Genomic DNA, 27,991 nt, shown 5'->3' with positions numbered 1-27,991 from the left:
TACATCCAAAATCACCTGTTGACACTTTAACATTGTTTTAGAATTTGTTTTTTAGACATGGTTCCATGGGTCCCCTAAACAGCTCCAAACATTTGGTGAAAACACTATATTGAGGGACTTTGCAATTACTTGAAAAGTCAGACTTCAACACAGTTTGCCTTTGCAATCAAACATTTTTAAGTTATAATAAAATTTCGCCCAAGAATGTCATTTTTGTTAAATCGAGAATCAAAATTTTTTTAGTAATTCCACAACAACATACAAGGAAACTCTTCCAATATTTAATTTGCTTTTTCTCTTTATTGATTTTAAAATGTTTACTAACATTGTTATTAGCAATATAGCTTTGTTACAAACTGATAAAGTAAGAAACGGCAGTTCTGAAATAAGACAGATTATTTTTTTTTTTCTACAAATAATGCTTTCCTACTCAGCTGTACATTTACAGTATATTCCATGCACAATGCTAAATGTAAGCCATTATTGCAGCTGATATTCATTTTCAGTTACAGAACTCGAAATTCAGTGCAAATAATGTAAGCAAATATTTTTTTTTAAAAGAAATCCCATGTTTTTAACTTAGAGATGTAAGGATTTGTTATAGTAATGTGGTAATTGAGTGAAAAGTGAAAAGGGGGATATTTCCAACCTGAATAGTGATTTGACAGGGTCCTGGGAGCCTTTGGAGCATATTGCTTTATTTTATGAAATCAAGACGCTCCCTCTGCTGCCTTTTGTTACTATCTTAAAGCTGGACTTCAGGTGAACAGATAATTATATAGAGACAAAAAACATATAAAAGGGCTTTTTACCTACTAAATTATTTTTATTTCTGTTTGTCTACTGAAATTTTCAGAGTCTGTCTAGCAGGAGATCTGATTGTTCCTGCTGCAATGAAGCAAATTTACTAGTCCTGTCCCTGCTCCATGCTGTGACATGTGTGAAATGCAGAACAATTGACTCCTGGTGCTGCTTCTCCCTCTCCCAGCTATACCAAGGATTGAAATTGGCTGATGGTGGCTGATGATAAAATGGTTTAGGAACCTACACTGCCTGCACCTAAATACAATTTTGATGTATTAGTGAATATAGAGATGCTTTAATTTGTGTCTTATATTTGCTTGGTCTTAAGTTTCCAAACAGGAAAAAGTACACTTTAAAGACCAGCTTTAAAAAACAGCTTTAAAATGTAAACACTTTTAAGAGGTTCCCTATAAAGTGGGCAATAACAGCTAATTAATAGCTTCATGTTAACATGAAGGTGCTGCATTGATTGTTCAGCATCTATGGTGTGCTAGTTATGTGGTTTCTCTACTAAACAATCACTGAACAAATGATTCATAAAGGGTATTGCTTAAGCACTTTTACACAGTGAACAGGCATTTCATATTAACCAGGTTCATTTTAAAACTCGAATTTTTAGCATCACTCTACTTTTCAAAACTAGGATGGCCCAAGGGGACACAAATTATAATAATGACATGAAATTTAAATAATAATTACAGAATCCTCATTACACTTTTCATGTATTATGTGTAGCCTGTTAAAGTAGGGTCTAAACCAATGGAACGTGTTGGGATTAATGCTACTATACTACTGTACATAAAACTGTATCTGGGTTTTATATATTTTGCCTTGCATTTGTCCCTCTTGCATACCCAGTATTACCCAAAATATGTGAATCTTTGTCTAATCCAATTTGTTCATCATAGGAGTAATAAGGGATTTAAACATAGCTTTTGCATTATATTTGCTATTACAGAAATGTTAAATAGGCTTTTCAGAATTAAAGCATACAAACTATTAAAGAAAATCACTTTTTTTTTTAGAATATCTTCGCTTGTATACATCAATCGGTTGTATACATTCCTCCTCTCAGTGTTAGGTCCACCTCTGATGCAGATTAAACAACTAAAAAAGCAAAAAGTAATATAAAAATAATAATATAAAAATTGCAGTGCAAAATTATTCTTCAGTTCTAAACTATACAGTTAATGGAAGACTTGCTATAAAACATTAACATTGAATAAAACATAACATAAATAAATAACTTGAAAAGTTTAAGTACTAACTATTTTTTTTTTCTAGCTGGCCTAACACAACATAAACATAATATACTCCATTTATTGTCAGCTTAGTCTCTAGCTATGTCCACAATAACACCTAATCGTTAATAGTATAATTTTAAACCACAATAGAGCACATACAAATTTATACAGATTCAACACTTTATAGTACATTTTTAGTATGTTTCTCCATTTCTAGTTTTTACCCTTTAAGTATATGAAAAAAATATATACACATATCTCTAGTAAAAATCTTTAAAGTACATTCCCTAGTCAATATCTTGTAAGTATATTTGCCTATCTTTGGTAGTATATTCAACTACCTCTAGATGAAAACCTTCAAGTACATATAGCCAAATGAATGTTACATTTATTTGGGTTGAATAACAAAAAAAAATATTGTAACGCAGTAGTAAGAAAATTTCCAAGGGGGTGTACAGAGGGTATAGAAAATCCATTACTCTATTAGGAATATCCCCATTTTGTTGGTTTATGGTATGAACTAAAAACACACAAACACAAAAATAATTTTCTCAGCTGTGGTAACCCAGTGCAATGTAGAATATATGACATAATAAAAACAGTTCAAAAATAAAAAAAAAAGCAAAAATAAAACAATCACTGAGACAGATAAAGGATTGCCCTGTGTCAGTGCTTTGTGGTAACACATCCTGCTTTATTTGCATATGTGAGTCTGCTGGGATATCTCTAGCAGCTTTGCACATCTAGACTGTACAATATTTGCCCAGTACTTTACAGAACTGTTTACAGTTAGTCAGGTTAAGGGGTGAGCGTTGGTGGACTGCAATCTTCAAGTTATTCCATAGATTTTTAATAGGGTATACTTTAAGTCTGGGTTTTGACTAGGCCACACAAGGAGTTTAAACTTTTTATTTTTAAACCATTGTGTGGTCAATTTAGATGTGTGCTTTGGGGTATTTGTCATGTTGGGTGGTGAGTCCTCTTCTCATTGACAAGTTTTTGGCAAAGTCTAAAAACAGCAGCTTTTCCCCAGGCCTTTGATGGTATTATCCTGCCCCACTCCACCCCACAAGGCACTTTTGTGCAGCACTTGCATGGCATGCTTCCCATATGCATACAATAACCACCCTTTGGCATAAATTAACTGTAACTATTTTAAAGCTGCCATATGCTTTGTGGTAGTATCTCTGACCAGTCTCCTTCTTACTATTCGATCAATCTTAAAGGTATGGTCTAGTCCGGGGAGGAGGGGGGCACTTTTCTTTATTTTCCACTACCAAATTACAGACTTTACTGTGCTAGTGATTTTTTTTGTATTCATCTCTTGAGTTGTGCCGTGTCTCCACAACTTTATTCCTTTTCATTATGTGGCAGTACCTTTGCTCCCATATTTGTTTGCTTTCAGTTGCACTACCAAGCATTGGAATGTTCAAGAATTAGTCATTTCTATGCTATCAAAATAATTGTAATTTATCACAAGTGGAAGCCAAGTATGTAGCATGGTGTGCAATGGAGAAAATAGTTATATCTGAGTTTTTAAATATTTGTAAATATTTGCAGTTTTTTACCACTGCTGATTCTGTGTGTATTTTATTATTATTATTATTATTATTATTATTAATAATAATAAAAATATTAAACAGTATTTAGATAGCACCAACATATGCAGCGCTGAACATTAAACAAGTTTATTTTTTTTCTTAGAATTTTTTTGAACTGTTGCTATATTATATCTATCAATTGAATTTTATAAGTCCCATTGAGTAAATACTGCTGGAAAAAAATATTTTCTTGTTTTGTGTATGTCCTCGTTTCAGGCTGAAAAGCAACAACATGTAATTTTTTTTTTTATACCCAATGTCTTTGCACCTGTTGTGTGAATATTTAAACACTCACACTGCACATTTTTTATAGATATAAAAAAAAATAAATTTAAATTTGTTTTGGTCAGTTAGGCTTCAAAGTTCAAGGGAAACATATAATCTGAATTTGGATTTATTGAATAAATCCATAATCTATCAAGTCCTTCTACTGCTTTATAGTAATGCCTTTATTTACTGATTTTATTCCTTTGCATTATTTATATTTATGTCTGGAAGAATTTTGAACATTTTTGAGGATGTTTTTCATGGAAGGTTTTTGTAACCCTCCACTGGTCACAAGAGATACTTCGTGTTTAGTAGTGTTTATAAATAATTAAGATTAGCATGTATACATGGCGTTCATTCATATTATATCTCATGTAAAAATATAGTTTTTTGCTGAAAACTATCATTGGATATGAACCAATTATGTTTATTAGAATACAATATCTTGGTGATAATGATATCCAGTGAGGTTGGTTTTATTTTTCCAAATGTAATCTACAGTGACTCCACAAATTAAAAAGGCTGGATACCTCAAGACAGCAGTTAGCACAATTATTAAGATGAAATACAACAGAGCACATAAGATGGTTTCAGTAAAGTTAGGAATTAAAAAAAGACATTTAAAGAAGAGTGAGAAGAATCTAAATTACTACTTCAAGACTTCTAGATATACAAAAGGACAGTTTTTGCATGGTGACAATCACCATTCACACAGCTTTTGGCACGGTAAAAAAAAGCTGCATGGTAATCACTTTTACCACTTGCAAACAATAACATTAGTTTGCAAAGGACAGCAGGAAGACCTAAATTTTATCGCAAACCCAAGTTGCAGCAAGTTTGAATGCCATCTCTGCTGATCATCAGCTTTATAAATGTGCCTATTAGGTACTGAAACCTGAGTTAGCCAGGTAGCTGGCACTTTCAGAAGGGAGTCAGCAATGCCAGCCTACTTCCCTTAGTACGGTAAATAAAATAAAAAAATTGTAATAAAAAAAGAAAAAAAAATGTTCTTACTGCATAATTTGTCTTCACATCTTCCTTTGCATTTGGAACATGGATTTCCTCTAGTGTAAGGAAATTTGGTGCCATCCCCATTATTTCCCCTATGGAAAGTAACATAAAATACAGTTTAACATAAAAATTGCTCATTAGGGTATGTCTCCAAATTTATTAAAATAAACCTTTTTGGTACCTAGACAAATCTACATTAATAGATTGTGGGTTTATAACCTTTTTTTTCAGTGAGGGGCTTCTCTTAATCCCTATTCAGTTTTAGCAACTACTATAGAATGCTTTATGAAAAAGTTGGATGCCTTTCTAGAAGCACAGAATATACCTGGGTATTAAATATTTAAAGTAAGGATAACAGAGACTGCTGATACAGGGAACATCCAGTTGCCTCATGGAATCAGAAAGGAATTTGTTTTTCCTGTTGGAGCCAATTGCACCAGGAGTTTTTGCCTTCCTCTGGATCAACTATGTCTTATAGGGTTTTTTATCTGGGATATGTTTATTTCCCTAGTGGTTGAACTTGATGGACTTATGTCTTTTTTCCACATGACTAACTATGTAACTATGTGTTATCCTGCTAAATGTAGCCATCAGAAGATGGGTACACTGCAGTCATAATGAGATGGACATGGACAAAACTTAGGCAAGCTGTAGCATTTAAACAATACTCACTTGAGCCCAAAATGTTCCAGGAAAATATCCTTCACACCATTATACTATTTTTTTATACAAGGCAGGATGGATCTATGCTTACATGCTGTGCATTCAGAGATATTCTCCTGTATACCTCAGTTGTAATGAGTGGTTATTTGGATTACTTTTGACTTCCTGTCAGCTCAAACCAGTCTGGCCACTTTCCTCTGACCTCTGGCATCAACATGGTATTTTCACCTAGAGAACTGATGCTCAATAGATATTTTCTTGTTTCAGGCCATTCTGAAATTCTCACCTGTCTGGCACCAACAACCATTCCAGATTTTTTTCACCTAAATCACCTTTCTTCCCTATTCTAAGTACAATTTGTATTTCCGCATTTTGTCCTGACAATATCTTCATGTCTAAATGCATTGAGTTGCTGCCATACATGGCGTGGTATGAATGCTTCCTTCTGCCAGGAAAAGGCTGATAGCACCATCCTTTTCAAGTCTTGACAAGCTGACTGCCTAGAGTTCAACAAATGCTGCTAATGATAAAAAAGTGGAGCTTTGTTTAAACAGTCATATTGTTAATGTGTATGTAACATGTCAGGATTTTATTCATGAACATTAGCTAAACTGTCATAAGGTCCATCCAAAGGGCAAGGTGGAAACAAGGAGGAAACAGGGTTTTGGGGATGGGGGGTTGGGGTGTCAAGAACGTAAGAAGGTAGTAAGTACTTAGGCATGAAATGTAATAAAGTTAACTTGTCCTTTAAGGCTTTTTCAGAACTTGTGGACTTTTCCCACTACTGCAAAAAACATCTTGTAGAACTCACGGTGGGCAATAATGGCAGACAGTTAGATACGGAAACTTCAGATTATTACACCTTTGACTGCCACATCCAACCAAAGTTGTATTTGCCGAAACAACCTTCATAAAGAGAGAAATATCAGAAACAAAAGCAAAATAATTAGGCATATTTGATACAGATAATGACTAAAAAAATTTAAGGAAATTCCAGCTGGAAAAGGACTCAACTGATGCAACTTGAGTAAATCCCTATTGATTTAGACAAGAAGGGCTTAAAGTGGATATTTCACATTGGGCCTGATTTAAAGCTTGCCAGAACTGGAGAAGACACTTTAATTGGTGCACCTTGGTGAACCAGCAAACCTGGCATGAATTTCTTAAAAATCATTGCTACAAGTTGGCAAATGTTTTCAAGCCCAGATGAGATCCAGTTCAGGTTTGCTGAATCACCCAGATTTCTATACAGTAGTCTATCTTCTCCAGTCTTGCAAAAGCTTTAAAAAATTAGACCAGATATGTAAGCTTCCATTGCTAAACTCATTTTAAAAAATGCTAATTTCCTGGAGGTAAAGCTGATCCTTTTTATTCAGCAGTGTCAAGCACACACCTAAAAAAGTATGCTGATAACTGTGACAATGAACTGAAAATCTGAGCTGCATATTGATTCTGGGCCAGTGATTCAGAATAGGAGGTAATAAAGACAGAAGGTCAGAACACCAACCAGACACACTATGTATTTTTAAAAGCAGGTCAGCAATGGCAACATACATTATCTTATATAGAAGATAGGTCGACATTAATCATAGAGGCTGTTTGGTTAAGCCCCTTTGGGTGAAACTCGACAGAAGAGGAAGTCCCAGGATACGTTTCTGGTTTCTTGTCCAGAATATTAAAATGTTGTACTTTGAAGGACTTTTTGTCAGGATCCTTTGTTTCTCTGGCTGTTTCCACATAGAAACCTACCTTTGTGGATCCACCCTCTGGTAGGGTGACCCTGGGGGCTGCCACCTGATGTCACCTTCCCACAAACAGCCCAGTAGTCACTGGAGTTACAGGCCCATCACACTTTGTGGGGTGCTCTAGCAAAAGCAAGATGTTGCTTTATATTCCACATCCTGGGTGATCCTGTGTTATCTTCCAATTTGGGGATTATAAGAAACCACTTTCAGGATGCCCCCACAGTACCTCTTTTCAGCCACAAATTGTCATCAGTCAACATAAGTTTATAGTCTTAACATTAACTTTGAGTACAAAATTAACTGAAAATAAACTTTGAGTACAAGTCTGGCTACAATCCCTTCCCACCCCTCATTACAGTGTACTCCTTGTTTGAAATTTTTGGTTTGTGCAAGATTCATAAAAGGACCTCCTGGTATCTTTCTGCACTAACCGTTTAACCACGCTTCTTACACAATGTAATTCCAAAAATACCTGAGTATAGTGTCCGGTTATGGCACCTTTTGATATTGGTCCATGCCCATATCTAAATACTTTAACCTCACTGGCCCAATCGTCAATCCTATCTCTCCATGGATCCTCAGATGATGACATATATAGGTTTTCCCCACAAGTAATGACATTTGGCTCTGACAAAGAAGCAAAATAACAAAGAGAAAAAATTATACAATTGCAATCTGGTTTATTGCAATATGTTTTAAAGCTACATTTTTCTCTGGTTTTACAAAACAGCTGCCATAGACAATCTGTTTGTAACTGTTTAGTTGATGACATGTTTAGACAAGTGTATTGCTAGATATGTTTTCTGCTGTTTATATAATAAGCTTATAAAAAGAGCGTCTCTGTTTTATTGTTACCTCTTAACCAGAAAGATTTTACTATGTTATACTACTTTCTATTGCAATCTGGAATACACTGTACATTTTACAAAACTCATATATTTGTTTCTATTCCTGGTTATTGGTAAATTAATAATTTGTATTTCTTGGCTACCTTCCTATATTTGTTGATACTTTTTGTTTAATATTTGAACAAAAATTCCATAAAAATTACAATTTTTCTAAAAAAGGCTACCAAAGTTCTGGATTTCTTTTAGGATCAGCAGGTATTTACTGCAGAATTGTTTTTAGCTTGAATAAAAAATCACTACACCTGGGAAGGTACATTTTAATTCTACATAGATCCAGCTTATTTCTGTTTAATACTTACTTTTTATTATCCGTTTGTTTGGAGGACTGTGACGATCACTGCACATGCTGGCAACCTTTCTAGCATTTTGAGCAGCATCCTCATTCCAAACCTAAATACAATAAAAATACAGTAAAAGTTTCAACTTACAAGTACAACACAACACTAAGGATTTCCAATTTCACCTCCTAACACTCCTCACAGTCAGGTAGCAAGCAATGCTCCTCTGTATAACCCTCACCTCATGTCACTGCTTAAAACCAGCCAGTGCTCAGGAATTGAAGAGCTTGGAAACTAGAGAGAATATACTTCCATCAGTGAAACTGGGTGATCCAGCAAACCTGGAATGGATCTGGTCCAGGATTCAAAAAAATTGCTAACAAATAGCAACTGACTTTAACAAATTCCATGTTTTCTGGATCACCCAGATTCATTGATGAAACTGTATTCTCTCCAGCCTTGAAGAGTTTTATTAAGTCAGGCCCTGTACTCTGTAATACAGCTTTTGAATTTTCTGCTCTCACATACAATGTTTGTGTGATACAGTGGAAGGTCCAACACCAAATTAGTTTTTTATTTTAATCTAACGCCATCATTAAGGGGGATCTGTGAACTAGTAACCCTTACTAGGAATTGCAGCTTCCTGTGTTACCTCCCTGCTTTCGACTTAATCATTGCCCAATGCAATAACATCATCCACTTTGTCCAATGAAAATGGAGGTCACTGAGAAAGCTGCAAAGCTTTCCTTTTTGGCTTATTCCTTGTTAGAATCTAAGCTCAGGACATCAGGGCTGCGTGGTTAAAATCTCTGATTTTTCTAGCATTTACTTTTAAAAAGTTTTAAAAATATTAACCATTTTGGTGAATTTTCATACCATTTTCTTCATGTCACTGGCAGTTGGATTTACGTTCCTTCTGATGTCATTGTGACAACGTACAATTTCATCTTGGACTGCTTTTATCCGGGTATCTACTATTTTCTCCTGTGCCTGAAAAATTTATATTGAGTTTTAAATATCACAATAGACCATAAAGCAAAGACACATAAATGAGAATTATTCATCTCCCTACCTATCATCCAAACTTCCATCGATACCTGCCCACCTTCCTTAATTCTTTTTACACCTTCCTAGGAACATTTTTGTATAAGTAGAACTAAACCCCTTTTTCAAAAAAAATTAGATCAGGCAGGTCCTTTATTGCAGAAAGGATAGGTGATGTCCATTGTGCAATAAAATAACCCTACTTGCTTGATCACAATTTTGTAAATACACTCACCTGTCCCTGTTCAGTTGCAGGTTCTGTTACCTTCTTTCTTCTCTTCCTGGTTTCGATCTTCACCATCTGATGGCCAGAATGACTTAGTTCACTGTGTCCTAGCAGCTGCAGGGGAAGCTGAGGTGCCAGCTATCACAGCATCCTACAGTGAGCTGCACATTTTTTTTGACAGAAGAAGACAGCAATCCTGGTCACATTTTTATGGGGGGGTTGAGTTTCTCTGTAAAGTGAACTTGTTTCAAACTAACAATTTTTCACTAATAATCCTGCTACGAAATACAAGTACATGTTCTGATATTTTTGCATTTCCATTATTTTTGCAGTTCCATATTTTTGCATTTTGCATTAAAATTTCTGTTGTAATGTGTTATATCAAATACTAACCTGTAAATATTGCAAATTTTTAAAGTAAAATTTTTCCAGACTATTTAAATAGTAGGCTAATAATATAGGCCAATCAACAAACAATACTACAGGCAGTCCCCGGGTTACATACGAGATAGGGACTGTAGGACTTTAGACTTTGTATGTAAGTCGAAACAGGTACATTATTTTATTAAATGCAATTTGTTGTATTTTTGTCTTAACATATTATGAGTCAGCATGGTGTCAGGTACTGTATAAAACCCTCACTGTGGGTTAATCACAAACAAACCAAAAAAAAAAATCTTTATGGAGCCTAGACATTTATTAACTTAGCTGGAGCAAGCTGTGCTTTGATGTGCAAAAAGAAACAGCTGCAGAGTTTGTCTTGGTCGCTAAAGAGTTACAAGAGGCTTCAGTAAGAGCACCCACAACCTCCGCTGTGTTTAGCAAAAGATTTCTTCTGCAAATCATGCAAACCTCCCCTCCCCTCCTATCAAGCTTCCATTCTGCAAACGAGCGAGCAGGGAAGCCCCGTTCGCATCTAGGAGGCGTCAATATGTCAGATGTCCTTACCCGGGGACCACCTGTATAGGGTAATACCTCTTCAGTGGTTTCACTGGCGTAAGGGCCATGTTTCTGCAAATAAATAGAAGGTGGAATTAACAGCTTGACATGGGAATTCACAATGCTGAACTTACACATTTTGGTATGTTTAAGTTTCTCTATCTCTCTTTAGAAAGTTATTCTAAAAACAAGTTCAAATTTTTTGGCCTTAAATGCATGTTTATGTCCCAAGTACATGCAACTGGTGCCTGTTTAACCTTAGGTTGTAGTATGTCTAAAACTTTATGTTATGTCTTCTAGAATCCTTACAATATATTCACACTAGTAGTTTTTGAAGAGTTTTAAACAATTATTAACATTGAATGGGTTACTTTTGTTATCTTTATTTTTTATAGGTTATTGGTAGTGGGATGCATCCAGGCATTTATTAGACTGTGCTATGAACATAAAACTATGGCAGAGACATTAGATTGTTAGCCCCCTTTGAGGGACAGCTAGTGACATGACAAGAGTCTTTGTAAAGCACTGTATAATATATATGCGTTATATAAATACAAGATAATAATAATCCAGGGGCAATTTGTCGACCCAACCACCTTTCATTGACTCAAAATATAACCACTTGTCCATACTTATACTTTCCTTTTTTTTCTATTTTTAAGCAATTTTAATTTTTTAAAAAAAGTGGAAAAAGGCAACACAGCTCTTCTGACATTTTTTTTAGCAGCCTTGCCTAGCGGTTAATGCCTGTTAACATTCTTAGCCACCAAATTTTGCCAAGTAGGCAATAGTGAGTGGTAAACTATAACTATGGTAAAATACTACTAGTCAGAACATTGCCTTAGAATAAACCTTGTAGAAGTTTTAGCACACATCATTTGAACTAATTATAGCACATTGCATAACTATAAAATGGCTAATCTGATTGTTCTATACAATGTCAAAGAGAAAGTAAAAAAAAGCTCCTAATTGAAAGTCAACTTTTAAGCAGGGTCAGCTTTTCCATCTATGGCTCCCTGAGTTCTCATTGGAGATATTTATTCTCTCACTTCCTATCCCAGTGATACCAGGACAAAGGATAGAGAGTACTGATGGAACTGGGACAAAAGAAAAAATAAAAACACACAGCAAGCCTTTAAGTCATATTGAGCAAAATCACATTTATTTGATGGGTGTTTCAATCATTTTCCACTCTGCTGCTTTGTTGCGGTGTTTCTGTTAACGACCGTGACCTGCCTCCTCTTTCTTGCCTAATAGACTACCTGGCATCAACTTCATCTGGTACTTGAACAATGACCATGCAGCAGTCCTTTTTTTGACCTGCCTGTCTGCTGCTGACCCTGACATGTACTTTGACTTGAATGCAGCCTGATGGGCTGTGACAGATCCTGGGCAGTACTCAACCATGAGTCTGCTTTCGACCACCAACTTATTTGCCAATTGCTATTTCTATTACCCAGTCTCTTAGAAGTTTATTTAGGATAATAAATCAAATTTAGCAAAATAGGTAAATGCATAAGGACCAAAAGGTTTTCTGATGTAAAATTGGTCAATAAAAACATTATACGGGATAGGCATGCATTACACATACTAAATTTAATATGTTGGCTTCATCAATTTATCAATGTGCAGTTCCCAATGGTAGAATAATGCAACTATTCTCTGAAACCTCTTAAATTGAAAAACTATCCCAGCAACCTTGGAATCATTTTTTTTGTATTATTCATTGTAAAACTTTTATTTAGATTATTACCTCTTCACTGCTGCTGGAATATACATCATAAGTATTATAAACCTGCAAAATGGAAATGTGATTGATTTTCAGATTAGGATTTTACATACATAACATTTAAATATTACTTTAGACCGTTAACTTCTACATGTAATTAAATCTTTTTATCTGCCCCCCTCCCATACCTTTCTAATATGCATTTTATTTTGAGCATTATAATTACCTTGCGTTGGGGATAGAATTGCATCTGAAATGGAATAAAAAGTGAATAGTTCATTAAATATATAACACCAAACTGCAAGATTTAGCTAAATAGTGATTTCCAATTCAACCCCCTAACTCTGATACTTACAATAGGAAATTATTTTATGAACTCAATTCCAGGTTTTCTGGACCACCCAGGATCTTCCACAATAGTCTCATGGTTTCTCAACCAGGGGTTGCTTCAGAGTTTGCCAGGGGTTCCTTGAGCAAAATTTTGTGACTCTCAGGTCATTTTATTAGGTACCATTGATCTTTTTGGCTATCTGTAAGCATTACTTTATTTTCAGTGGACAGCAATGAAGGAGACTTTCTTCCTACTGACCACCAGGCTAATATACTGTAAGTTGCGAATATAGTAATTATAGCAGGGGTTTCCCTGAAGATCTAAAGTTATTTCAAGGGATTCCCTATGTTAAAAAGGTTGGAAAACACTGCTCAATGTTGTCCAGTCTTAGGGAGCTTTAATAAATCAAGCCCAACCTCTCTGCTGCCCATAGATTGTGCATAAAGCTGAACTTTAGGAGGGTTTTTAGGAAGTCCAACTCACCAAGACTGCCTGAAAGTAACGAAAAAATCTAAATATTTAGAGTTGTCACTAGAACGAGGATTATAGGTACTTCTCCCAAAGGGTATACCTGTTCTGGTGAAAACAAATTTCTTACTTTAAAGTGTCACTAGGACAGAAAGATAAACTTTCTCAATGGTATATACACAGTAAAAATAAATCTTATTCTACCCAAAAATTATTTTAAAAATATTTAGTTATGCACACAATTTTAATGTGGCTGAGGATAATATATCTTCAAAAGTCAATATAAATGTTTCATTTCTAGGACTGTTTTATGTCTTCATTTCCTCCACATGCTGTGGTTCCACCTGCTGACAGCTGGATCATCACTATGTTTCTAGAGAACACTATTAACATGGCGTTTAGCAGGTGGAAACACACCCTTCAATTACTTTTTATTTGGATACACTTCTTACAGCCACGTGTACTATTTGCAGGTAAGATTCCTCTGTTTGCTGTGTTTATGCTTTGAAAGTAAAGTCATATTTAGAGTGTACATTTGCTGTCTAACACCAATAATTCTCCAGATTTAGGTTTAATACCAGGATTTTCCAACTAACAGTAGCATTTACTGTATTTTTAAATTGACAAATACCTTGTTAGTTAACCTAAACATTATATATCATTGTTGAAAGGTAACTATCTGACCATTTTGTGTTTACCTGGAAACGAGATTTCTGTAAGTTGCTGAGTCTAAATACTTACTGGACCCATTATGAGTGCCCACATCCTTTTTATTGGTTTATTTTATACTATGGATAATGTAAAAGGAAAACCTAAAGACAAACAGGTGAGCATCCACATGGACAGTAGCAAACAGACATTATGAGAGGCAGATCCAACTAACTGGCAGAGTATCAAAGAAAACGAGGATGCCAGGCACAAACTTTGCACACCGAAATCATTAATTTTAACAATCATTATTTATAAAGGCCCTCTGACTGTGATAAAGCTTGCATGCTTATATTTGGCATTCATACACTACACACTTGCTGCTTTGAAAATATTGAATGTAGCCTTCAATTTTACATGTATATGCCTGATAAGCTCAAATAACCAATAAGTGGTGTTGGTCTTCGATTAAAAGCCAAATTCCACCCTGCTGGTTCGACTAGACCTGAACAACGTCCATGTTTGGACAAGCTCATCTCCCCATAGGCTATGTTCACACTGGCCATGAGGTTCTAGTGTGTTTGCTGTTTCCTTGTCACAGGGTATCTCTGCCTCTGGTAGATTCTCCTAGCAGCAGTCCCAAAGAGGATAAATTGGGGAAGCAGTGAGCAGTATTTCAGTACTGCTCACTGTCACCAAACTGTCAGATGTGCAGATGCTTTCCGGCGCAAGTGATTGAGTCATGATTGAGCCATGGGGGATCCATTGAGGTGGAGGAGGGAGTTGGTGCATAAAAAGAGGAAGGAGAAAGGACTATGCAAGAAACTTTCTAACACTTTGTGACTCTCTGCTATTTTACTTTAATGTAAAGAGCAGCCAAAGGACACAGTTGAGCTGCCTGACCCATTTGTATCTGGGTCTTTGAGCAGCCTTAACCACATGATTGTATTTTTGTTGCTCAGCTTATAAAATGACTCTCTTAAGGATTTGATCAAAAACACTAATCATTACTGGGTGGCCACCTCTTTGGATCCTCCCTGGCATAAAGCCTAAGTGGCAAAACTCATTCCAGCACAACAAAAGAAAGTCAACACGTGTTACTTTAATAAAGTACTACTAAGTAAGCTGCCTTTACACATTGTTTTCTGCAGTTCAGTGTGTGATCCTCGGTTAAATGGGTTACAAGTTTCCCCATTCAAAACCTCTAGTGCTCTCTGATTGGCTGAGGAAAGCTTTCCTCAGCCAATCAGGGAGCACTAGAGGTTTTGAATGGGAATAATTTTGCCCATTTAACCTCTAGTGCCACAAACAGGATTCCCAGGGCTGCAAGATGAATGGGAATATGTGTGCCCATTTAACCTCTAGTGCCACAAACAGGATTCCCAGGGCTGCAAGAATGATTGAAGCTCTTAGAATCCACTGTGATCCTGGGGATCACCGATGAACTGCAGAAGAACTCTCATTGGAGTTTCTCCATTGCTGTGGCTGCTTCCATTGAGAACAGTCTGCGAAAGAAGAGGATTCCCAAGGAATCCTCCTGTTATAATTTCCTCGGTTTTCCGATGAATTCGCAAAATCGGTTTGCTGAAATTCTGCTGAACCATCAGAAGTTCAAGGAATTCTCGCTCATCCCTAGTAGCAACCCCACCATTTGGTAATGTAGTCTAATGGAGTGGTTGCACTTATTTTTTCAGTAAGGAGCGACCATGACTAGCCACACTTATAACTCGTTCTTGACCCTGGGTGGACATTGTACCTAAATAAATTAATGCTCTTCAAGACTAGAGAACATAGCCTATCATGGGTGAACCTGGGTGAACCAGCAAACTTGGGATAGAGTTCTTAATAATTTCCTATTAGTTGGCAAATATTTTCAGTCCTGGACCAGATTCATTTCAGGTTTGCTGTATCGCCAAAATACTCCTATGATAGTTATCTTTTCCAGTCTTGGAGAGCATTAATAAATAAGGCCCATTGAGTATGTAGCTAGGTTATTTTATCCAAAGAAGTAAAGACCTATTTGACTATGTGGAGTCCAATCTTTTGAAACATGCTCTGAAGGCACCCGCCTGCCCTGCTGCAAATGTCCTATCAGAAAAGACATTCAGAGCAGCTGGTTCTGTTACAACAACCTTTTTGAAACTGTATGAACACAGGAATGATCTTACAACATTGGTAGAGTGCACACTTAGCATCACCCAAAGACTGTAATTCACATTTATAGTGCTTATTTATAAGGCCTTTTTCCTTTCCTAGATGTAATGGAGTAAAATTAAATGTGTGTTGGAAATCTAGGTAATGATAACAGTCATCGTATTATAAGTTTATACAAAATTTCCCTGCCAAACAATGAACTAAGTTATTTAGTTTTTTGTTCTGTCATCAGATAACAATAAAAAAAAAGTTTCCACATGACTGATGGTATATAACAATCTTTTGATCCTGTCACACAGTAAATCATTACATCACTCCATTTGTACATTCTAGTGACTTTGTCTTGTTAACATTGACATCTGAACAATGCAAGTCCTGACTCCGCTAAGGCATGTAATTAGATCATGACTGCCAATTGTGCTTCTATCAAGATAGGATTTGCATTAATTAATTAATAATTGTTCAACTTACACAAAAAAAAAAAAATATTTAACAGAGGTCATGGGTTTCTTTTTTTTTTAAACAGGCATACTTTTTTTAGGTGATTCAGCTCTTACACTTGTATGCTCCTAGGGGATCAGAGCAATTTAAAATAAACTTAACTGAATATTTTGTTTAGAAAAAAGAGGGAAATAATAGAACCCTTGTTAGGTTTTACTGCTCTCGTTGTCCTCATTTTAAAGATTGCATATCTAAACTTAAACTTGCTTGCCCCCTGAATCCACAATTAGATGCAGGTAGAAATTTGCTCCTAATGAATTCACACATGGGTGCATGTTTTCATTTATGCATTTAGACTTACCTTAATTCAAAGGTAGTTTCAGTACTTGCAGGACTCTCCATGGCTGTAGGGATTTTGGTACGTTTGTTTTTAACTTGTGTTAGGTAAATGTTCAGAATACTATCCCCCCCACACACCCCCTTGGTTGCATAACATGTGGCATATATATGATGGTCATTAATACCCAACTCAATTCCATTTTTATGCATATATATATGTATACCAACCGATTACCCAGCGTTGCAGTTTTATATAGGAAAATTAATCAAATAAAGCTATAGTGTTAAATCAAAGAAATGTAAGAAATGTTTTTTTTCTACAGGTTTTAAAAAGTATAAGTACAATATAAAATTAAATTAAAATACAATTAAATTAACCTAAATTAATGGCATATTTTCCAATGCTGTTTTAAATGTTTTAATAAGAACATCGTGCTCATGAAACATTCTTTATAACTTTAAGACAATCTGAAATTTTGTTCCAGATATGTAGGTGCACCTCCGATCAGTTTCTATTAGTTAATTTTCAATAAAATATAGTTGTAGAAATTTTGGTGATTGATCTTGTTTTTTAGTCTTCTTGAGGGTTTACATTTTGTGTTGATGCTTTTTCTAACTGATAAGTTTTTTTATATAAATTATTTAAACTTATATTTTTGTAAACATTGGAAATATTGTGACTAAAAACCTGTGATGTTGATATTTTTAGAATCCATTTGCTTTTTGTTATGGCTGCAAGTTTTTGATGCTGTTTGTGCTTCCCCTAGATAGCTTCAACCTTGTCCTGGTGACCATATTTACAGAGACAGATAGTGATGGGTGTTAGTGACAAAAGATGGGATTTTCCCCTCTTTTATAGAGATAAGCCTAAACCATACCTTTTTGGATATGTTTTGGCTTTGGATACATTTCAATATTTTATAGTTAAAATTTCAGTTTGGTTATCTTTATTTTGGTTGTATGATGGTAGAATTTATATCTACACCCAAGCAATTACTTCCAGTGGTCTTTCTTTTGCTGTGTTCTTTCAACCTAACATAAGAAAAGTTAAGCAAAAACTTGTCAATGACTGTAAAGTCATCTCTCACTGGCTTTAGTGGGCTAGGTCATTCTGGTGCAAAAGTCCAGGCATTGGGGTTCTTTAAAGCCAGAAAACACCAGGGCTTTGACACAGTTCCTGTAATAAAGTATTATTAATATTGATATTATTATTATTATTATTAGTAGTAATAATAATTAAAATAGTAATGGCATGCTATACAGCTAATAGGGTTGTGTTATGGCACATATGAAAAAACAACCCCAACAACAAACATGTCTACTTTATCAGGATTCCTGTTTCAAACAACATTTACTACATTAGTTTTCCAATGATAAAGTTGCTTCAAGCTACATCATCACTGCATCAAGCCAAAACAAGGCACATCTATTGTATCTATTGCATGTATTTCCCCTAAACGATCTTCTAACTTTTCTTGAAAGTAAAGTCTCCCCAAACAAGTTCTAATATAGTTATTTCCAAAAAATAAAAAATACATAGAACATTATTGTAATAAATAAAGCTAGATAAAAGCTAACAATACTTACAAATTCATTTGATAAATGAAGCATTGCAAATAAGCAAATAAGAGTGCCACCCATATTTGTGGGTAACATGGCTCAAGTATAAGAGCTGTTTTGCGAACTCAGCCTCTAAATGAAGAAAGAGCGATGAAAGAAAACACAGGGTTCTTGTACGAAATATGAGGTTCAGGAAAGCCAGAAGGTGTGTCCTGATTGGATGATTGGCTTCCAACTATAAAAAATTGGCTGTCTAACAAATCCATTTGTTTGAAATGTCACATTGATCACTGCAGTTTGCTAGAGCTGAAAGAAAAGATAAAGCAAATTTTAGAGATAATGCAAACAGCAAACTGAATCTGGGAAGCCTGGCAATTATCAGATTCAGAAATGGCACTAGGTTAGGACATGCTGAATATTATATTTCAGGCAAATAACATCCTTGAACTAACTTTGGAACTAGAGCAGAAACAGGACAGCTACAATGGGAACTTTTCAGGCAAACTATGAGACAAAATCTGGGTCAGACCGAGCAAACATTGATGGATATACTTAAAAAGAGAACTGTAGGTAAAATGTGATAACATAAATCAAGTCAAGGAAAGGCTCTTAGATCTATATTTATTTACAAACCTTTTTTAGATCTTTATTTCATTCCATAAAGTTTCAGTGTGAGGTAAGAAAACAAGGCGTTCTACAGAAACAAACAATTAGATGAAATAATGATCGTTTACTTCATACACGTTTACTAATTAGAGGACTTTTTTGCTTTGAAGGAAATTGTAATATTTATGAATTCTTTTGACAATTAAAGAGGTTTGATAGGGAACACCTAGAAATGTTGTAGCGAATGTCTATATGAGCTTCTTGAACCATGTCCAATGACCTTTCTGTTCTTTTGGCTCAATACTTATAGTGTTAGTATTAGACAGTTTATGCCACCAGCTTTAAAGTGAGATTTGGTGATGCCGCAACTAGAGATAGGCTGGAAATGACCTAATTGCAACTTTTCCCATGGCCCTATGTTAGTTTATATTAGGGCACAGTGTACTTTTTAGAAACATGCATAAAAGACACTAGAACAAAAAGAATGCCATATTATTAACCTGCCATATATTACTCTGTCACTAATGTACTGATGCGTGCGTTCATTCATTTAGTCACAAACTGCAATTGTAAGAATTTAATTAAAAGGGATCACTGCCCAGTCTATTTATATAAAATACCTGTACAAGTACAACAAACATCATTATCTGAATGCTTTGTTTATTCTACACAGTGGATATAACTTTTAAAGTCGATCCTTGGGAAAATATATAAAACACCCTTTAGGGAATATTTCTCATAATAATTTTTCTTTCTACCACTGCAGAGATATCTATTTCATATAAGAAAACTACTTTCAAGGTGTAGTTTCAGGTGCACAATTCCCATAGCCATGAGAATGACTGCTGATGAAAATAAAGACCCAAAAAAGGTTATTAAATTGAAACTTTGCATAGAAATCAGAGATCAGTGCTGATTTTACCCAGCTTTGAGACATGATTGTGTGTAAAATGGTTTGATTAACAGAGCCATTTTTCAGTAGGACAAGGCTGCTGTTTATGCACAAAACAATATCATCATCTTTACATGTGATATGGTATGTTTATTAAAATATACAAATTTACATTACGTTTACATTTTACAACTTTACATTTTAGACTTTTTATCATCATTTACATGAAACATAGATACCCAGACCAAGTTTACCAGCATTGGTATACATCATATCTTTACATTTTCTGATGGACAGCAAGTGAGAACTAGTGGCTGTGTCAAGGGGGATCTTGTTGTATAAATAGACAAACAACACAGGAGCTGAACATTCCTAACTAGCTATCTGACATCATGCAAAAAAAAAAGAAAAAAATGAGCCAGAGAAAATACACCAGTCGTTTGCTTTGCAGTAGTACCAATTAATGTGGTTACCATTCCTAATATAATAGTGGTAAGCTGCCAATAACTGCTATTACATCAAAATGGTATTTGTTTATTTTATTAGTGGCTACACCAGTACCAAATACTCACCTTCCTTTTATACCTGTACTACTTTATACTAAAACTACAAAATACTTAGTACTTCTGTATGCATATCTCACTTTCCCCCGGTTTGGCTGTGCAGGCGGCCAGATATGTCACAAAGGGCTGGACAGAGAGTCGTCAGTATTGTGTATTTCTAAAGTTGCAATCTGGATTTCCCATAGGGGCTTTCTCTCTTTACCCATAGCAGCCAAACAGAGTTGTAAAATTGTGTATTTCCCATTCCATGTAGTCTCTTGGCATCAAAATGAATAAAGAGGCTGACTTTTCCCAGCTGTGACATGGACAGCAATAAACCTAAAGTTGCAGAAAAGAACAGGAGTGCCTATATCAATTTTTGAAGACCACAAAGATCTTATTTTTAAATTTTAAACTTTCAAAGAACAAGAAAACGTGTTTTGGGGTAAGTTCTGAATAGCTTTAAACTGCTGGTATGAATCTGGTTAACCTCAGGATCAAATGGGTTAAGAATAATAAATACTAGTTGTTCTTTGTTATCCAAGACCATTTAGGTTCCTTCAATGAAAGAATCCAACTAGAACCAGCAAAATGTGATGGCTTGTCCTTCTGAGGTACTGGTCTAGTACCATAAGCAGCTCTACTGCCCATTTTTTGCTTGACTAAACCAATCACTTTTCAAGTCAGTAAATAATTGATAAGGAATCTCTAAACACTGAACAGGTTTAGCTTTTCAAAAAAAATTTCTTGGGAAGAAAGTGATCAGACTTCTGACTAAAAGCACATGATCCTCCAGATATGATGCAATGCGTGTGCTTACAATACCAACACATTCAGTCAAAACACCCAAAAAACGGGGTAACTAAGACTTTAGATAGCATTAAGAACCTCCCCCAATGGGTCTCTTCTTGTCAACAGCTACCAACAGAGTAACTTGTGTACTAAACTACGTGTTCCTGAATGTATCTAAAAGTTTATCTAGAATGTATCTAAAACCATTATCCAGCACCACACCTCCATCTCCCAGCAATAAAAACCTAACAAAGATTTTACCTCAGTTGAAAATGGTCTCCAAAAAGAAAACTAAAACATTTTGGCTATACATACACTTTATAAACAATGAATAAACACAAGGCCCAGAAATAAACTTTAGGTGCAAAAAAATATTCAAAAACTGTCCAATTCTTTGCACAGTACATCTGCCAAGTATAAGTCTTCTTATATTTTAGGCCAGTCTTCACCTTTATTAGGAAATGCACTCACCCTCTTTAATACCTTTGTATCACAAAAAGGTGTGTGCACTTTATTAACAATCCACAGCAGGAAATCCTTCTTACAGTAATCCTATATAAACTTCACCTTCTGTGCTCCCAGTTTATCTTTTAACATGTAACATCGTCGAGGTGCTTAAATCACAACTCACTAAAGCCCTAGATAGCATATGACTTTAGGATGCTTTGGGAAGAAAGTAGATAGGATGCAGGTTGGAGAAATGGATGCACTAAAGTGAACTTTGAGATCAAGACTGGATCTTTTTATATGTGATCATAAAGAGCAGTGGTGCCCAACCTTTTTTCATCTGGGGCCACCGTTGGTATTCAGATAAAACTCCAGGGCACAATGCAAACAAAGATTACCAATGTACGTTTAAAGCTAGAATATTTTTAATTTAAAATGAAATTGTATTGAAATGTTTCTAGTTACCAAAACGAAAAATTAGGGACCCCCTAATTTTCCCAACTATTCAAATCTCTGCCAATTTTCTGCAGCAAAGCGGCAAAGTTCAGGGAGAATACATTTTTTAACTCTAATGGGATCATGACCCCGAGTTATTTGATAGCTTCCGATTCCCACTTAAATTGAAAGTTTTGGGCCAGCTGTGCTCTCAATGTCTGATTTAATCCCTGGGGATCACACACTCTTCTCAATGAATGCAGCTACAGATCAATCACCCCTCACCGCTCCCTGGGGTGGACACTACGAGAGCCAAACAGGAGCAGGTACAGTCAGAACAATCAGCTATGTAAAAAGAGTATGCTTGTACCAAGTAGAAAGATGTCCACCAGTAAAAGGGTAACCAGGCAGTTAGACCAATCAAAGGTTTGAAGTGGATGATCAAAAATAAACAAAAAAGGAAAAATGTCCTCCTAGAATCTCAGAGAATGGCTCAAGCAATAATGATGAGGTATTCAGGTCTGGCTTGGACCACTCACTATTCCTCCACCTTCCGAAATACAGACCATGTATTGCCCACTGTGCTATCTAGAAAACCTGGGCCCTTGGGCCAATCAGGTAGTGACACCTGGGGCAGGTCAAATGTAGCCAACATGGAAGGTAGGTCTTCTGCACTCCGGAAAACAGCCGACATCCTTATTTGCAAACAAATAAAAGGGGTACCCCATCTATATCTGATCCCGTGTTGCTGGAACGCCTCCAGTAGGAGGCACAAGGCTCTGCGAAGCCTCAGAGTATGGCGTGACAAGTCCTGCAGAAGCATGACTGGGGATTCATTAAAAAGAATCTCAGTTTGTGTGGGAGCAGCTCACAGAATCTCATCTTTAACTGGAAAACAGGCCTTAACTTTCAAATCAAACCCATAAAATGCTCCAAGAATAATTTTGAATTGCATTTCGTGGATCATGACCCTGAGTTATTTGATAGCTTCTGATTCCCACTTAAATTGAAAGTTTTGGGCCAGCTGTGCTCTCAATGTCTGATTTAATCCCTGGGGATCACACACTCTTCTCAATGAATGCAGCTACAGCTGCATTCGTTGAGAAGATGCCCAGCGAAGGAGAACCGAAGGACAATAGGGGGGACAATACAAGGAAGTGGGGGGGGTCACAGAGGGAAGAGAAAAAGGAAAAGAACAAACAACAATGCTACCCTATCCTGCTTCAGAGACTAAAACGCCCTAAAACAGGCAAGATCGCGCAGATCACAGAGGGATCAGAGTCTTAGATCAATCACCCCTCACCGCTCCCTGGGGTGGAGACTACGAGAGCCAAACAGGAGCAGGTACAGTCAGAACAATCAGCTATGTAAAAAGAGTATGCTTGTACCAAGTAGAAAGATGTCCACCAGTAAAAGGGTAACCAGGCAGTTCGACCAATCAAAGGTTCGAAGTGGATGATCAAAAATAAACAAAAAAGGAAAAATGTCCTCCTAGAATCTCAGAGAATGGCTCAAGCAATCATGATGAGGTATTCAGGTCTGGCTTGGACCACTCACTATTCCTCCACCTTCCGAAATACAGACCATGTATTGCCCACTGTGCTATCTAGAAAACCTGGGCCCTTGGGCCAATCAGGTAGTGACACCTGGGGCAGGTCAAATGTAGCCAACATGGAAGGTAGGTCTTCTGCACTCCGGAAAACAGCCGACATGCCATCCTTATTTGCCAACAAATGAAAGGGGTACCCCATCTATATCTGATCCCGTGTTGCTGGAACGCCTCCAGTAGGAGGCACAAGGCTCTGCGAAGCCTCAGAGTATGGCGTGACAAGTCCTGCAGAAGCATGACTGGGGATTCATTAAAAAGAATCTCAGTTTGTGTGGTAGCAGCTCACAGAATCTCATCTTTAACTGGAAAACAGGCCTTAACTTTCAAATCAAACCCATAAAATGCTCCAAGAATAATTTTGAATTGCATTTCGTGCCACATTTCACCAACTATATATTTTCTGACTGAGGCCCTGCTATTTTCCAACAGTTCCAGTGTAGAGTGGGAGTTGTTTAGATTTTCAGCCCAACGAGTTACAAACATCAATGAAGATTCAACAAAATAAGAAGATTTCACCTGTAGATAATATATCAAATGATAAGAAGGCAAATTTAATTCCTAAAATATCAAAAGGTACCAGGTGATTAGTGTCATCCAGTAGGTCCCCCAAACATTTAATACCTCACCTTTCCCAGAATTGATATGCTTTGTGCTGCTTTCCCTGGGGAAAACTAGGCATAATTCGTATGGGCATCTCTCTAGTAGAGTCTTGGTGGTATTAGTTGTTTAGTTTCACGCTAGTCTATCAGGGTATCTCTTAACAGCATATTAGAGGGTATTTCACGTGGTATAGTGGGTAGGGTGTGTTAAGAAGTCCCAGCAAGGACCAGTAAGGATTCCTATTTGACCACCATGTAAAAGGAGGTACCATGCCACTAATCCTTCACATAACCTAGCAGGCATGTCAAATTGTACTTGCTTATGTCTGGAAAATTGACATCAAGGTTTTGTTTGGACCCTGATTACTTGGACCTGGTGATTTGGGGGTTTCACCCCGCCACAAAAAGGCTATGAATGCTGAATGTAGTTTCTGAACATCTGAGTGGCTGAGCAAAACTGGCAAAGTCTGCATAGGGTAGAGCAGCCTCGCTAATCATCTTAATCAGATGACACCTCCCCATAAAGGATAGAGACAAGTTTTTCCAACTATTAAGTTCTGATAATATTTTGGTAATCAGTGGGCTGTGACCTAATTTATACATGTTTGGAATGTTTTGCGTGACTTGTACCCCCAAATACATAGAGGAATGTTTAACCACTCTGAAACCTAGTTTCCAAAAAAATCAAAAAGACCTTGTGGTTTTCCAGAAATTGGCAGGCAAAGTGACAGCAGGCAAATAGGATTCTTGCATGATGGATAGCTTCCAGAAGGCAGCATAAATATTAGGACATTGGGAAAGTGTGAACTCAGCCCACTCGCTGCAGTCTCTGCTTTCAGAACAGCAGAAGAATGCATTGCAATTAATGTACGCACCCCTATTTAATTTATGTATCTGCATAATTGTTTTACGCTCTATAAATCCTGTTTATTAATAATAATAATTGCTAGCTGGCCTCACGACCTGGATGACATGTGTTAGGAATGCCACCCATAAAGTTGCGGACAAGTAGCGCGGTGACATTATGCAAAAGGATTGAGGACCAGAGACGGAGCGTGGGTCAGAGAGAGAAGTAGCGGTGTGTGTCATGGAGAGCTGGATGTAGTGCATTGTTAATGCCACTCCGAAGTGTGTAATACAGTTTTTGTGAATAGAGTACTGACAGCAGGCAGCAGCAGGAGGAGGCAGTGGCTCCTGAGAAGGAGCGTGGACCACATTGGGAAATGGCATCTAGAGCTGGGTGTAGTGCATCGTCAATGCTACCGAGAAGTGTACAATTTTAGTGAATGAAGTACTGACAGGTGGCAGCAGCAACAGCTGGAGGAGGAGGTGGTGGACCCTAAGAAGAAGCAGGGACTGCATTGGTAACTAATGCTACCAATAATGCCACCCAGAAGCGTACAATTTTAGTGAATGGAGTACTGACAGGTGGCAGCAGCAGCAGAAAAAGGAAAAGGCGGTGGGCTCTGAGAAGGAGAGGGGACCGCATTGGTAACTGGCATCTAGAGCTGGGTGTAGTGCATCATCAATGCCACCTAGAAGTGTACAGTTTTAGTCAGATACTTTGAGTACTGACAGGTGGCAGCAGCAACAGCTGGAAGAGGAGGAGGCGGTGGGCCCTGAGACAGAGCATGGACCGGATTGGTAATTGGAATCTAGAGCTGGGTGTAGTACATTGACAATGCCACCTACCAGAAGTGTGTAACACAACTTTAGTATATAGAGTACTGATAGGCGGCAGCAGCAGCAGCAGGAAGAGGCGGTGGCCTCTAGGACGGAACGGGGACCGCATTGGTAACTGGCATCTACAGCTGGGTGTAGTACATTGACAATGCCACACACCCAGAAGTGTGTAACACAGTTTTAGTGAACATAGTACTGACAGGCGGCAGCAGCAAAATCAGGAGGAGGTGTTGGTATCTGGCATCTAGAGCTGGGTGTAGTGCATCAACATTGCCACCCAGAAGTGTACGATTTTAGTGAATGGTGTACTGACAGGCGGCAGCAGCAACAGCAGTCTATCGTCATTGCCACCCAGAAGTGTGTAATACAAATATCTGAAATTTGCGAAGGGCCAGACCAAGATGTTCTGTGCGCCTGCACTGTTGCTGTGGTCTGTGGTGCCGGAAGCGGTAGGAAGGTGGACAATATTGCTAGTTATCATCATGAAGTAGACACTGCACTCAGTGTTGGTGCAACAAGTCTCCACTGTGCTCCTGCATCTGCAGTGGCCCCTGTGACACCGGTGTATATTTCCTGGATCCCTAGTATTTGACCCCTGGCTTGTGACCTGACCTCTTGTGCTTCCTGCCTGCCTCATCCCCGACCTTCCTTGACTACTCTTCTGCCTTGTGATTTGGTACCGTGTTTCAAATTGCCCACCTTGGTATGCCCAAGGACCGAAACTTGGCAGTAAACATCAGTGCAACATTCTCTCCATTCAGAGGCACTGGGGAAGACCTGGGTCACTGCTTAGACTCTGCGCTGCTCACATCACTTCTGTGCAAGCAGTAGCGTTCCCTAGTTGCCCTGTCTCCCCAAGCTTGACACCTGAGCTGCCTTGGCTTTTCTCTTCTTTTTCAGACTCACTATTCCAACCAATGCTGCCATCTTTTTTACTACAATTTCTACCTGACATCACCCAATCTAACACTGCACAGACTTGAAAACTACAGCACTTGTTTTTAAACATTGGAGGAAACCCCTTATGATCCATAGCCATGGCTGGCATGTGCAGAAGGGGAAGCCTTCCAGTCTGTTATGAGTAGGGATGAGCGAGAAGGCCTCTGACAGTTTAGCGAAAATTTCCTCGAACTTCCGATGGGTCCGCAAAATTTCGGCAAACCAATTTTGCGAATTGCATTAAAGTTAATGAGCCAACATTAAACATTAATAGAAAAGCCCCTTTACATGTTAGAACCACCAAATTTGCTAGGTATGTGTAGGAAAAAAAGTGGCAACAAGGGAAAAAAATCAAAAAGACCTTGTGGTTTTCCAGAAATTGGCAGGCAAAGTGACAGCAGGCAAATAGGATTCTTGCATGATGGATAGCTTCCAGAAGGCAGCATAAATATTAGGACATTGGGAAAGTGTGAACTCAGCCCACTCGCTGCAGTCTCTGCTTTCAGAACAGCAGAAGAATGCATTGCAATTATTGTACGCACCCCTATTTAATTTATGTATCTGCATAATTGTTTTACGCTCTATAAATCCTGTTTATTAATAATAATAATTGCTAGCTGGCCTCACGACCTGGATGACATGTGTTAGGAATGCCACCCATAAAGTTGCGGACAAGTAGCGCGGTGACATTATGCAAAAGGATTGAGGACCAGAGACGGAGCGTGGGTCAGAGAGAGAAGTAGCGGTGTGTGTCATGGAGAGCTGGATGTAGTGCATTGTTAATGCCACTCCGAAGTGTGTAATACAGAGAGAGCAGCCCATCCAGTAGTGGTGGGGAGGAAAACATAGGAAGGAAAAGACAATTAGTAGGTATAGGGGATTCTATGATCAGGAGGACAGATAGAATAGTTTGTCACCCGAATCCCTTCAAGTGAATGGTTTTCTGTCTCCCTGGTGCCAGGGTTCGGCATTTGGTGGACCGAGTGGAAAAATTACTGGGACCCAGCTGTTTTGGTCCATGTTGGAACCAATGGCAAGATAGATGGA

The 27,991-nt window shown here is 37.4% G+C and overlaps 1 protein-coding gene across 1 annotated transcript; it reads right to left on the bottom strand.

Annotated features, from left to right (window-relative positions):
• Positions 1–281: 281 nt before the first annotated feature.
• LOC140328055 (allurin-like) lies at positions 282–18,532 on the bottom strand. Its single transcript, XM_072407371.1, has 10 exons — positions 18,428–18,532; positions 12,686–12,709; positions 12,484–12,525; positions 10,740–10,802; positions 9,398–9,511; positions 8,543–8,633; positions 7,808–7,962; positions 6,402–6,496; positions 4,931–5,019; positions 282–1,911 (listed from the first exon to the last, which is right to left on the bottom strand). Exons 1-10 carry the CDS (start codon positions 18,494–18,496, stop codon positions 1,904–1,906), a joined length of 750 nt encoding a protein of 249 aa, XP_072263472.1. The 5' UTR covers positions 18,497–18,532; the 3' UTR covers positions 282–1,903.
• Positions 18,533–27,991: the final 9,459 nt, after the last annotated feature.

This window comes from Pyxicephalus adspersus, chromosome 4, assembly GCF_032062135.1.
Source record: "Pyxicephalus adspersus chromosome 4, UCB_Pads_2.0, whole genome shotgun sequence".
Lineage (NCBI taxonomy): Eukaryota > Metazoa > Chordata > Amphibia > Anura > Pyxicephalidae > Pyxicephalus > Pyxicephalus adspersus.
The sequence above is the reverse complement of the archived record's forward strand: the minus strand, read 5'-3'. Positions and strand labels throughout refer to the sequence as shown.